Here is a 13,500-nt window from a genome sequence, read left to right as displayed (position 1 = left end):
AAGGAAGCAACTCGAATCCTTACTGTGGTTCCGTGTATAAGTTTATTTAAAATGTTTATTCAATTCGCGTCACGTACATTGTCACGAAGTAACGTCTAATCGCACAGTTTGTTTTATTTTCGAGATTTGCACTCGCGACAACGCCTGGGGGCTGTGATGCCCTGAGTCGCGAACACTTTATTCTCGAGATTTCGCACTCGCGACAACGCCTGGGGGCTGTGATGCCCTGAGTCGCGAACACTTTATTTTTCGAGAGGTCACGCCTCTTTACGGGTCGGTATGAACCGCGACGACGCCTCAAAGCACGGTGCCTTGGGTCGCGGTTTGAGTGCGCGCACTTGTGTCCTGGAAGCCAACGACTATAGGTAAAGATTGATTCTTAAAGCTCGACGCGTACAGTATGCCGATCCAGATCGAAGTGAAGATTTTTCCGACGACCGTGGATTTCCACCACTCGTCAACCCGCTTCCGATTGGTCCCCTTTCGGTAACGTGACCGTCGTGCTTACGTAAGCGACGATCCTTCTTGCACACGATCCTTGTTTGCACACGGACCCAAAATTGAAAGAACCGGAAGTCCCCTGATCGATACCTGCGTCGCCGTGTCGCGCCGGCTTCCAAGACACAGGCATGTGTTATGCACGTGCGGATATAATTGTTATTGACCGAACCCGTCTTTCGCATCGCATCGTCGTGCACGACCCTTTTTGAGCTCTATACGACAGACGCCTTCGAGGCGTCATATGGATTTAAAATTCGTATAGTAATAGTATTAGACACCAAGATTCGACAGCCTCGATCGTAGAAGACGCTCTTAAAATTTATTTGGAAATAATTATCGTTTATTAAAAGTAATATTAAAGTAGTATTAAATTTGACGCATTCTACAAATTTGAAATCCGATGGTGATGCGAATATAATACAATTGGTATACGTATATTGCAACATATAAAGAGTTACTTTCAAATTAATTCCCACGAGACTGAAGGAGACACAGGATGGCCGTGCGCGCATCCGGACGCCGTAGTCCAGTGCCCTTTTAAGTTAAAGGGAAGAAGAGTCGAATGCCGCAGAAACCGAAGGGACACCGATATAAATCAACGTCCGGTCGGCACGACGACTTGCGCGAGAACGAAACGGGGTGAGGAAGCTGAGGAAGAGAGAGACGCACACGCGCGCGCGCGCGCGCGGGCGGTGAGACACCGAAGTAGTAGAAATCGCCGCGCGTCTCCCCCTCGCTACTTATGCTAATGCCGGCAAATCAATTTATTTATATTTATTTATAGCATTCAAATGTTTCCCCCGGAACGGGGCTGAGAGAGCGCGCGCGCGGACGTCGCCGTCGCCGGTTGTCGGCGCGGACCACCCGCGAAAGCGAGCCTGCGATCCCGTTCGCTGCGGGCTACGAGATCCGTGGGGTCCAAGATCGCCTCCCTCCCCCCTCCTCTTCTCTCAGACTGATACAGATAGCTGGAGGATGCTGGACGTGGGTCTGAGCAGTCCGCTCGACGCATCACCAGACGACTCGAAATTTCATAATGCAGCCCTCTGGATCGTGATCAAGGTCTAGGAAAGATAAGACATTTTCACGAAACGTATAAGCTTCGAATTCCGAGCGACGCAGAAAACAGTTTGTCGTAACAGTTGTGCGCTGTTTTCTCAGAGGTATGATTTTTTTATAATTTGGCTGCGCATTGAACCGTGTGCCCATGTGCTGGTGTACGCGCGAGAGACCGCGCTCGCCTGATAAAAATTCGCAGACGATTAGAGACAGTTGACTGACAACCAGTTTATTTTCTAATATTGCGCACGCCTACGTGCAACATAATATATATACGTATACATATTTATATATTTATTCTACAATCTACACCATATATAATGTTTTGATGTATTTGAAGGTGTTCTAACTTTAAGCTTGGATCTGTATAATGAGAATCCTAAATTTTGACGTAAATTGATTAATATTATACATAAAATATTTCTTTTATATTTTGGAATATACAATTCGAAAATTGCTTTTTATTTTTTTAAATAACTTAAATTTTTATTCTTTTTCCACATACGTACGCCTATTGCGGATGCATCAAATTACTTTGTTTTTTCTGTCTTGCATTATTTCTTTATGTTGAATTTACCGGTATGAAATAATTTCACTCATATGTATGCGACTATATACTGTGTAACAAGGAACATCACATCTGTCGGGCGCGGTTGACTCGAGTCATGCGTAACTTCGAAGAACCCGAGTATACCCGAAGTCCTCAGTAACGTATACATAAAAAGATGTGATGTATCAAGTGAATCTGCTTACAATTTTAAAAATTATTTTGATTTTTTAAAACTTCACTATGTTCCTCTAATATTTTTTATCACTTATTTTTTGATATCGAATTATTCGCTGAAATATAATCAAAGTATCGATAGTAAATATAAATTTACTTATTGTTAGATGTCTAGTAAGACACCCTTTATAAGCAGCTGGGTCAGAGTGCACCACGCAGTTAATCGTGGTAATTAAACGATTATGAACATGGACGTATAAAATGGTTTCAATGTGATTCCAGAATTTTATTTAGCACAAGAAAAATGTTTCTCAATATTTATTTGTAATATTAAAAATATTTGAATTTGCATGGTTATCAATGGCTTTTTATATGGATAATTTTACAATAATTGCTCGTCGGCATAATATTGAATTATTTATAATATTGAATTACTCGTTATAAACCTCGTTGTCTGAGGTCTCTTTAAGCTGAGTAGTTTACTCCGCTTCATTTATTTTTGAGTCACTCGGTATAACTGGAAGGCTAGCGGCGCGGCGCGCGGTCAGTTGTGTCAATTATAGGCGTGGACATATAGAATATACAAAGAGTATTTGGAGACGTCGAATCTCTATCGTAAGAAGTTTTTGCAAAGCAAAGAGCTGAGGTTCCTCACATTTTCCCCGAAATGGCCGTTGGACTCCGTTTTTCCTTTCTCGTGACAGTGTTGCTCTTCCTTTGCTGCATTCATGAAGGTATATTAAGTCAAGCATCTGAAAAATATTTAAGTTTTAATTAATATTATTAACCTTCAAATAACCTTCTCGAATATCGAGATTGCGATTGCTTTGCACGCGCGTATGTAACACCATCGATCTTCCTACAGAAATTTACGTGTAGTTGCGTTAAAAATTTTATCTCGCAAACGTACTTCTAACCTCCATTTTATAGAAACAAATGTACATTAGATGGTATTTAAATAGCCGGCGTTTAGAATATGTATCTCGGGGGTAGCGTATTATAATACCTGCAGTTGGGAGTAGGAAAGTTTCGAACATTGTTGTACTATTTTAGGCCTTTCTATCAAATGCTGGGTATGCAGGTCAGACTCAGATCCGAAATGCGCGGATCCGTTTGATAATTCCACAGTGCCCATTACAGACTGCAGCCAAGAACCCGGTTTGGAACACTTGCCAGGTGTAAGGCCGACGATGTGTCGTAAAATTCGTCAAAAAGGTTGTTTATCTGTAATAGCATTATGCAACACATACACATAAAAAGGACAGATCTCTTGTGTATAGATTTTATTTTGCTCTATCTAGTATAGTTTGTATATCAATTTTCGTTTACAGTTAACGGGGAATGGAGATACTTCCGTAGTTGCGCCTACATGGGCGAGCCAGGAATTGCGGGCGACGAGCGATTTTGCTTAATGCGAACTGGAACGTATAATATATTTATGGAATACTGTACGTGCAATAGCAAGGACGGTTGTAACGCGGCGCCCTATCAATACGCAAATTGGTTCCTCTTATTAATTGGCCTGATAACAACCGTCCGATACGTGTCCGTCGTTTAAGAAAGTCTAGCCAAAGATTCTTAACAAGATCTGATTCACTGGATAGTTTAGATTTCAGTAACTATCTTTACAGTTCAAGATTGACTTGTACTTACGCAATACTCCTCTCATCTTACACGTCTAACGTCAGGGAAGACACAAAGCAATCAAGCAATTAAATATATATAGATATCGTAGTTTTTATAATGCAATTTTGTAATTTTTATAATTTTTTTTACACAATCAAGTGCCTTTTTGTATCTATTATATCTTTAAATGTGAAAATGAAATTTTTGAATATTTATAAGAAGGAATAACACTTCCAGTAAGTCAGTAATTTACCTTGGCTTAAGCTACATTTTATCAATAAATTACATATTTTATAGAAATATATTTTTACTGCTATATGAAAAGTGTACTATATATATGTACTATTTTCTCAATTTTTACATTATTATAGTACAAATTATGAATCTCACTAATATCGAAATAGTCGATTATTATAACCCCAGATATTAAGGATAAGACTACTAAAACCGTCCAGTTTAATCATGGGATCAATTTAGTTTTAACGCGGCATTTTGCTATTTTATTATTTTTGTACATATTTTTTTTAGTAATACTTAGTCTTTTACTGCCATACAACATTAACAAGGCATGATCCATACACATTGTATCACCATCATGTATTTTATTCGTATAATATTCGTATTTAACACAATTATTCACATAAAGCACAACATATCATTTTATATATCGTGCCCAAAATTTTATAAAATTGTTACACGATTGTGTATAAAGTACAGATAATAAAATAACAATTTCTAAATTGAAATTAGATTGAAATTAGACAGTAGAACTCCGTTTATCTGAACATGTCGAAGACAAGACAATTTCGATAACCGAATGGTTCGGATAGTACAGATTCACTTATTAGTTTCGATAATAGAAACTGACGTTCACAAAAAACTGAAGTCGAGCACGTTGAGCTTTTATTATCCGAATGATGCTACTAATAAAAGCTTAGCTATAGATTTATTCGTATATTTGGAACAGTATTCAAAATTGTTCGTATAAATAGAATGCGAATAAACGGAGTTTTACTGTATTGACAATAAAACTTGGAAAACTTAGTGAGTTTTTTATTCGTCGCTGGAGAATAAAATTGTGGATAATATCAGATATATTTATAAATAGTTTTTCTTTAACATACAATGCAAAAGTAAATAAAAACATTACTTTAAATGAAATATACTGTGTACTTTTTTGGTGTCAGCGGTTACAAACATACAAGTATTCCTTAAAATATCATCGAGAAAGTATATAATTAATACCGTTATAGAAGATATATGTATAATTAATATTACACAATTTTTCAAATACTTTGTAATTCTATCTTTTTTTGTGGCATTCTTATTTGAGCTGTAAAAATACTGAAAATACAACTGAAAATATTAATATTAATTAATTAATACTTAATGTCTTTAAAGAGATATAGTGCAATTGTATAACGATATATTTTGCAATTTTTGTGGCATCTTAATATTAACATAAAATATTTTATGTTAAATGTATAAATAATGATTGATAAAAAAAATATTTCGATGTATCACAATTAGAAATATACTTTTTGCTAATATCGACTCCGAACATTGATCGTTTCTAGTTAGCACAATAATAAAAATGAGCATTTAACGTATATAAAACTAGTAAAATTTATCATTATTAAAAAGATATAGCATCATGTTAACGACACGCTTTTATAAACCACTATATATACGAGCGTTTTAATTCATATAAAAATTATATTATGTTATCTGTGTCGAAACAATTAAAATATCAATTAATACTAAAGTTACATGGCGAGCTTATTCTTGTGATCTTACAAAATATGATATGTACTTGTTACAAATATATATCCATTACACATATATGCTTAGATAGCTCTTACTTTACGGACGGTTACATTAATCGGATTCGGGATAGAAACATCGAGTTCTCTCCTTTGTGGAATCAAGGACGGTTAAAATTGGCAAAGATTTTATATATACAAAATATATGCGCGATCGAAAATTGCAACTAGATTCATTTAAAAACAATTTCCTCTTGTGAAATCATATAATGATTTTTTCATGTGTAAAATCAGCAGCAGATGATAGACATTGTTCACTATGTGCAGCAAGAAAGATTCACGTGAACATTTCCATTCGAACTCTATGGTATTCTTTGGAATAGCCTTATCGATCGGTGTCTTAAATATTTATGGCGTACGTACGCGCGTATATAGCGCTCTCATTTTCGCCGCGGTGTCTCTAGATACCTAAGCGGAAAAGTACGTCGTTCAACGGTTGCGGTTTTCATAATGTTGAATAAGTTATCGACGTCCCGTGCGCCTTACTTTTATTCAAACGCCTGCCATTTCGTTATCTGTTGCCCCGGTTTCGCTAAAGCCTGCTTCCATTGCTCGCCGTAGGCTCCACCAACGTCAGGCCCGATTACAAAGTGGCCCACGGGAGTCTTCTTGCCTAAATAATTGTGTGATAATAAGAACAATACAATTATATATCAATTTTATATTTGAACGCAGTAATGGGCTAATCACAATCTAACCAAATATGTGATATTGATATGGACATATTTTCCCATTACTTTAATTTTGGAGTTTATAATTTTTTTCCATTTTTACAAAATGTTTTGTGGCATCTAATATTGACATAAAATTTTTATAAAATATTTTATGTCAATAAACGTATAAATAATGTTAGTCCATTACTGCAAGTAAGCTCTTTATCTGGTAAAGATGAAACTTTTGTCGCTTACCTATTTTATTCTTCGAAACGAACTTTACAACGAAGCTCACGTCGTTGAGAGCTCCTTTATACGGATTGTCGGCGACGACTTTCGCCGTGTCCGGCGAGAATTTCATGGACACCGTCGGTGCAAATCGATCACTCTTCCAGAAGTGTGTTACTCGACCGCTGTCGACAACCGACATCTTCAGATACATTTGTCCTTTTAGACCCTCGTGCTCATGCATCGTCTGAAGCGAACATCTCAGACGGTTTAGAGACAGTATCAACTGCCCGCCGCTGTCTTCATCTTTTTCACCCTTCGATAGACATAAAGACAATTCGACTTGTCCCTTTTTGTTCTCTTTCTGAAAGATTATTATGACGTACATATATTAATAACAAAATTAGATAAAAAAGAGTATAACGATATATGCATAAATAGAAATTTCAATGTAAGCTGATACTACGATTATTTCCAAAGAATTGTAAAAATAAAAAGAAAAAAGCTAGATGTAACTTAAATTACTTAAATGATTTTATTGTGGAAAATAAGATTTGTCTTAGAGAGAATCGTTAAAAGTATGCTTGCGCAGTTACACAAGAATTGCATGAATGAGTACCATACGATATTGTTATGTTAGCTTATAGGAATAAAATTTGCATGAACTTTGCAAGTAACATATTCCATTCTTCTTCAGCTTAAAGTGGCATAACTGTGGTTTCTGCGACCGCAGTACAGTTGTTACAAAACTGTGGACACTTACTCGTTCCTCGGCACCTGCGATACCACTGGCGATCGGTCGTAGTGGTTTCCACAGATCTCCTGTGGACACGTCACTGGCATGTTTTGATTTCGGCGGTTTACAAACGAAGTTCTTCGGATCAAGTGGAATTGTCGTCGCGCCAACAGTTCGCCTCTTGTCGTAGGCTCTTCTCTCTGCGACCGTGGGTTCCGCAAGCTTGTCGGAAGTCTTGCCAAAGAACTGGCTGAGAAGTTTATTCTTGGTGGTTTCTTGATCGGTAGAAGTGCTTTGACCTTCCTTCTTTTTCCCGCCCTTCTTCGGCGCCTCTTTAGTAGGCGACGTTTTATCTTTATCCGAATCCTTCTTTTCAGTCGCTATCAGAGGCTTGTCCTCAAGAACCGCGTAGAGAGTCGCGACGATAAATCTAGATCCGTTAATTTCCTCCTCGACGACTTTCGATTTGCCAAACTTTTGCTTGGTTTCCTTGCGCAAAGGAAAAACAAATTCCTCATTCCACTGCGGCCAGGATTCATTCCTCGAGGTAGTTTCGAACTTATCCTTTCCAGGAATTAGCTTCACCTAAAAAATTAAAATTGTCAATTTCTTTGATAGCAAACTCTGATTCAAACTTAATTACGATATATGGCACAAATTTTTTGGTAGAAATATAAGAATTAAATATGAGAATAAAAAATCAAACAGAAGTAGTAAAATTAAAGAAATTAATATATATGTATTGATTTGTGTTTATTCTATGATGAAAATAATTTTCACTTATGATTTATTGCGCAAATCTTTAAGAAATATATACGGATTAAATAAAAAATCAGATAGCTAATAAGCAATAGAGAGATTAATTTAGAATGATCAAAATTAATATATTTTAATCTGTGTTTATTTTGTAGTAAGAATACATTTTCTAAAGAATTCTTTGAATTATAAAATATACATTTCTAATTAATTGATAATTGATTGATTTTGTCAATTAATTAATTGATACATCTAGCGATATAGAGAACATTTATATTCCAATCACTATTGAGTTTTCTAGTAATAAATAATAAAATCAATTTTGAAATATTTATGACCGTTATTCTGGCAACAGATAATATTTCGTTAACGATCCGTGTACAGCACGTGTACCTGTTCCCGAAATATATTGAGGTGTTAAATCGATTTCTGTTACATATATAGATGTTTAGCGATACGTTCTATACTCGCGACAATGTCGGAGGAGGTTGTAAAGAACATTCTCTCGTCAGTCAATAAGATACTACAGTCAGTGCCGGATTCCTATAATACGTTACTCATACGACATTACGTAATCATAGATAACACCCAGGAGTGCTGCGAGCGTCTCCGACTTACGCGTAATTCAGGCTCGAGTACGGTGAAGCGTAGCGGAGCGCGATCTTGTAGTTTGCATAGAAGTGTTGACGTCGTTTGTCATCTCCGACGCACATTTATCGAACGACGTGATTGTTATATTTCATCTCATTTTATCAGTGCAGACAAATTAAATTATGTATACGAAAAAAATATTAAAAAAAAATAAAATAAAATCATTGTTAAATCTATGGATTTAAACATTAAATCCGTTTGAATTATAGATTTAAACGTTAAATTCCAGCGTTAAATGTGCCTCGAAAATACGAGCCGTCGATGTGACATATGAGCTTTTTGTTTGCACAAATGCGATCATCGATCCATATTCTCGAGTCATTTCTCTTCTCGTGTTTACTCTACCTTCACGACGTAGCTATTGACTCTGGTGAAGCCGAAGTTCTGTGGCAAGTGTCTGGCGCCGAGAACTGTGACGTTTAGTGTCTTGTCGTTTGGCGAGTGCACGATCTTAATGCCGATTTCCGGCTCCAGATTCACCGTGCGGTCCAACGGCGTGGACACCGTCTTCAGGCTGTTGTCGATAAAAGTCCTGATCTTGGCCAGCGCCATGCTCGTGCAAAATAATTGTCCTCACGAAATCCCAATTACGGCTTATCGGCAAACGGGTGATTTAGATAACGGTTGATCACCATAGGCCCGGTAGCGTTGTCTGCGAACGCTGCAAAATTCTATCGTGAGCGCCTTACTATTGAGCTAGCTGATGCACAAGCGCACGCTAAAGGTGTGCTATTAATACGCGCATGGATATATAATACGACGTCATGCTCGCTCGCGGTTGTCCAGAGTCACCCGATTTTCGGAACAGCGCAAAGATTATGTGCTATGGCGACAAGAATTTCCGTAGATATCTTTGATAACGAGACCTTCATTTCATTGTTATCTTGAAGGTAGTAAAAACGTCTATTAAAACGATTTAACAATCTTGTTTTACTTCAACATTTTATCAGCTGTGTTTATTATTTTTGATTCTTATGAGAATAATTCCTTAAAATTATCTCATTTATAAAAAAAGTAGAAGTGCCTTAATTATTTTACGATATCGACTGATTATATATCGCGCGATGCTATAGCGTTTCTTATTTTATAACAGAGAATAGTAGTTTTGCAGACTTGCATATGTTTATAAAACGTTTACTATCAGAAAGACGTTAGAGTATAACATCCGCCACGCTCCGGACGATTCTCTCGACTTTCGATCGCTGAAATTTTTCGATCGTAAAGTGTGATCGTAAATTCTTGCAATCATAAAGCAGCGTGCTTTCTCTTCTCATTGGGCAACACAATGCTTCTATCATCAACAACAGGTGATTATCAGCTGTTCCGAATCGACAACGGCTCCGACTCTTTCGCTCCCGGCGCAATAAAGCCGCGTACATGCAAGAGCAGGACGTTCGAGTGCATCGAAGAAACGAACTAACCGCGATCGAACTTTCCCCACGAGAAAGAGGAAAAAAAGCTTCGCTCCGTCGTGACCACGCCGGGTACCGTCGATCGATCCGGAGCGATCGCGCGACCCGCTATGCAGCGAGCGCGGAACGCCGCGCCGCGAGGAAAATCGCGTTTAATCCGATGGCACCGGCCTCCATTATCGCGTCATTAACTAAGGCGAATTGACGAAGTAAATGCGATAGAGACGCCTGGCATCACCCTTCTTCTTAATAGAGACTTTAACGCTCGGTGTGTCATCCGGAGTTGGAAAAAAACAAACGCGGTAACTACCAATCTTCTTACGGTACCCCTCAGTATTATTGTTCCGTTCACGAATTGAATCAAATTTCGCTCTAATTATATAATTATTTGCTTTTTAGAGCAAGTTCCTTCGTGTCGAAGCAACGGTAACCGCAGTAGAATTTTCATTCTGTTTATTTAATCTCTTTAATTAATTGCTTAACCGGTGTAAGTTTTTTGCTATTACTAGAAACATCCGGAAATGATCCGTTATACGTATAATTCCCCGTTCCAATTTGACGCGAGCGTGCGCGGTTTCGAATTGCGGGAAGAATTATTTCGAATTACAATGCGCCCGACTCGGGTGACACACGCGTAGCGTGTCAGGTAGCTTGTTCCACGCGCGACAGTAATATCGGAGTTATTTGTAAACCAATGACGAGTCGTGGAATTGCGCGACCCGCGAGAGGCAAAATTTGCACGTACCATAATCACGATTCCGGGCGATTCGGAGCAAATTGCTGCTGGCGGCAATGCTCTCGGCCGACCGACCGAGATCTCGAGCGAGCAGGAAGAGGATCGTTGTTGAACCGGCGACGAGCGGCAACAACGGTCCGCAAACGGATCCACGTCTGACGGCAGGTCCGTGACTGTGGAGGGATCCTCACGGCGCGATCGTCCCGTCGATGGCCAACGGTGTCAGACGCGCTATACCACCGGTCACACCGTAAGCGATCGAACGCGTATACACGCACCACCACCTCCGTCGCCGATCGCCAGGGGGAATTCACCGAGGGCTTTCACCGCACCACGCCGCCGTCCGCAACTGTGTTCGCAGCGCGCAATCCACCACGCATCACGGACGTACCCGTGATCGGTTCAGACAGTCATCGACAATCGACAGCGAGATGTGTAGGACCCCATGAATGGCTGCTCCGGTAGGCGATTGCGTGCGTGCGATCGCGTTGTTGTTGTAGTCGTGACAGTCGTTGTCGGCTCCGTTTGCGCGCGACGCGCCGCCGTGGTATGCAGCTTGCTTTCGCGTGGGTTCCCTTTATAAGAGATCAACGTGGCCGGTTTACAGTGGCGGACCACTAACAAGGCATCTTCGGATGGGTACCGGTCGGGCAGGAATTTGTAAAAGAACAGACGACGCGCATGCAAGAAATTTGCCAGAAGGATATGTATACCTTCTCACGTGTCTTATGTATGAATTGTAACACGTACAAATTTGTTTTAAATATTTCTTGCTTATTTTTTTGTACAAAGTATGCCTATGTACGCAATAATTGTTTTAATTGTTTATTATTCTGCCGCTCTGAACACATTTAATATACAATTAAATCTTTTATAATTATAATAAATAATTTTAAAGTTAAAATTGACACAAATTTGGAGACTCCAATATCTACAACTACGGTACTGTCGTAAAAGTAGCCGTTAAAGTAGGGGATTTACTTGTACCCGCTATCGTGCCGTCTCTAGGTTGTAGAGTTGTGGTAGTGGAGTGACGCCTGTTGCGCTCACAAGGTCGTGCACACATTCACATTACACGTTGTATATGTGCAGGTGCGTGAATGTGCAGGTACGTGAATGTGCACGAGCTTCTGCGTGAGTAAACACAACTACATGAATGAGAGTCTGAGAGGGTATACGAAAGCAGGACTGTAAGTAGCCGTATGTTCTCCTTATCCGAGACAACGTCAGAAAGGCATAAATAATATAAAGTATTTTCGATAAAAAAGTACTAGAGTTTTTTTTGGTATTAGAACTGGTAAAATTTTAATATACTAGAGATATTCTAATAATATTTAAAAAAAGTAGAAAATTTATGGATGGAAATAGGAATTTAGATAATATATCGGGACGATATATATCACAGCGATAAGCAAGCATAACAAAGAGATTACTACGAATTGGTGACGAAGAATTGAATTGAGTGGCAAAGTATGCGACTTAAACCTGTATAAGAATGATAACTATGAATCGATAAATCGTAAAGGATACAATAGCACTGCATTCCGTCATGTATGATGCGCACGATATACATCATTTTATCCTTGTTGTTCATGAAATGTTAAACAAGGATAAAATGATACATCATGCGCATCATGCGTGAAACGGAACACACCTCGTGTAGTTGTAAATTCATACATCTTGACCGACGCGTAGAAGAAACTAATTGTAAAAAACGTCACACAATTATCTCGTGTAGGCAGCTCGAAAGAATGCGGTAAAGAATATCGCGCTGCATAGAAAATTAATCGTGGCAGCTGCATTAGAATACGATGCCTCCAATGTGTTGCTGTTAGAAGCACTCGTTATCATGAGATAAATTATTTAGAAATATAATTTATTTAGTGATTACATTCAGATGATCCTATCTAAAAAAAGGTATGTTAAGTCGATAACTCGCATTTCTCGAAATTATTTGTTACCGTTTTTCCGTGATGCTGATTGGTTATCTCACTATGCTTACTTTGTTGAGCGGCTGTCATTATATATTTTGACAATTATTATGTATATTGAGATTTGTTTTAGTAATATTGTAATAGCAATAGGTTAATAGTGTAATAGTAATGTATATATTGTAAAATTAATTATTACTGCATTATTTCCTATTCTGACGTTGATAACAATTTTTTTTTTCTCTTGGACTTCAAGATTATTTCAGATAAGTTTTACTAAACACATTTTTATTATAAAACTTCTTCTTAATATATATTTTACTAAAAAAAATGGATACTTTGTGTTGTATTTTTTCTTTTAGGTATCAGTTTTTGTTTAACAAAATATTATAATAGTGTTAACATTATCTTTTTAATTGTAATCAATAGATATGTCACAATATGTTTTTTACAATAATTAAGAGAAAAAGGAATTAAAGGAATGAAATAGTGAACAATTATGTATGTAACATACGAAGGTGAACATGTACTTATATGTAATATTTTATAAAAGACCAATGAATTTAATTAGACACAGCATGACAATTAGGTATGTAACAAAAACTGATACCTGAAAAAAGAAAGTAAGACGAGAAAGAAAGAAAGAAGAGTAAGCGTTTGAAAC

General features: G+C 37.9%; 2 protein-coding genes across 4 annotated transcripts; one reads left to right on the top strand and one right to left on the bottom strand.

The window, feature by feature from the left end:
• The first annotated feature begins 2,793 nt into the window (after positions 1-2,793).
• Positions 2,794-4,303, top strand: LOC105452285. The gene is made up of 3 exons (XM_011693258.1): positions 2,794-3,018; positions 3,338-3,499; positions 3,616-4,303. Exons 1-3 carry the CDS (start codon positions 2,952-2,954, stop codon positions 3,840-3,842), a joined length of 456 nt encoding a protein of 151 aa, XP_011691560.1. The 5' UTR covers positions 2,794-2,951; the 3' UTR covers positions 3,843-4,303.
• A 194-nt stretch (positions 4,304-4,497) lies between these two features.
• LOC105452284 lies at positions 4,498-11,486 on the bottom strand. 3 transcript variants are annotated; one of them, XM_011693257.1, is made up of 6 exons: positions 10,915-11,486; positions 9,103-9,418; positions 7,378-7,935; positions 6,642-6,978; positions 6,220-6,346; positions 4,498-6,141 (listed from the first exon to the last, which is right to left on the bottom strand). In XM_011693257.1, exons 2-5 carry the CDS (start codon positions 9,307-9,309, stop codon positions 6,222-6,224), a joined length of 1,227 nt encoding a protein of 408 aa, XP_011691559.1. In that variant the 5' UTR covers positions 9,310-9,418; positions 10,915-11,486; the 3' UTR covers positions 4,498-6,141; positions 6,220-6,221. The 3 variants fall into 3 exon arrangements, with proteins under 3 accessions (XP_011691559.1, XP_011691557.1, XP_011691558.1); XM_011693255.1 differs by having other exon boundaries at positions 4,498-6,346; XM_011693256.1 differs by having other exon boundaries at positions 4,498-6,346; positions 11,297-11,486.
• Between the last annotated feature and the right edge of the window lie 2,014 nt (positions 11,487-13,500).

This window comes from Wasmannia auropunctata, unplaced genomic scaffold (assembly GCF_000956235.1).
Source record: "Wasmannia auropunctata unplaced genomic scaffold, wasmannia.A_1.0 LD336034.1, whole genome shotgun sequence".
Taxonomy (NCBI): Eukaryota; Metazoa; Arthropoda; class Insecta; order Hymenoptera; family Formicidae; genus Wasmannia; species Wasmannia auropunctata.
The sequence above is the reverse complement of the archived record's forward strand: the minus strand, read 5'-3'. Positions and strand labels throughout refer to the sequence as shown.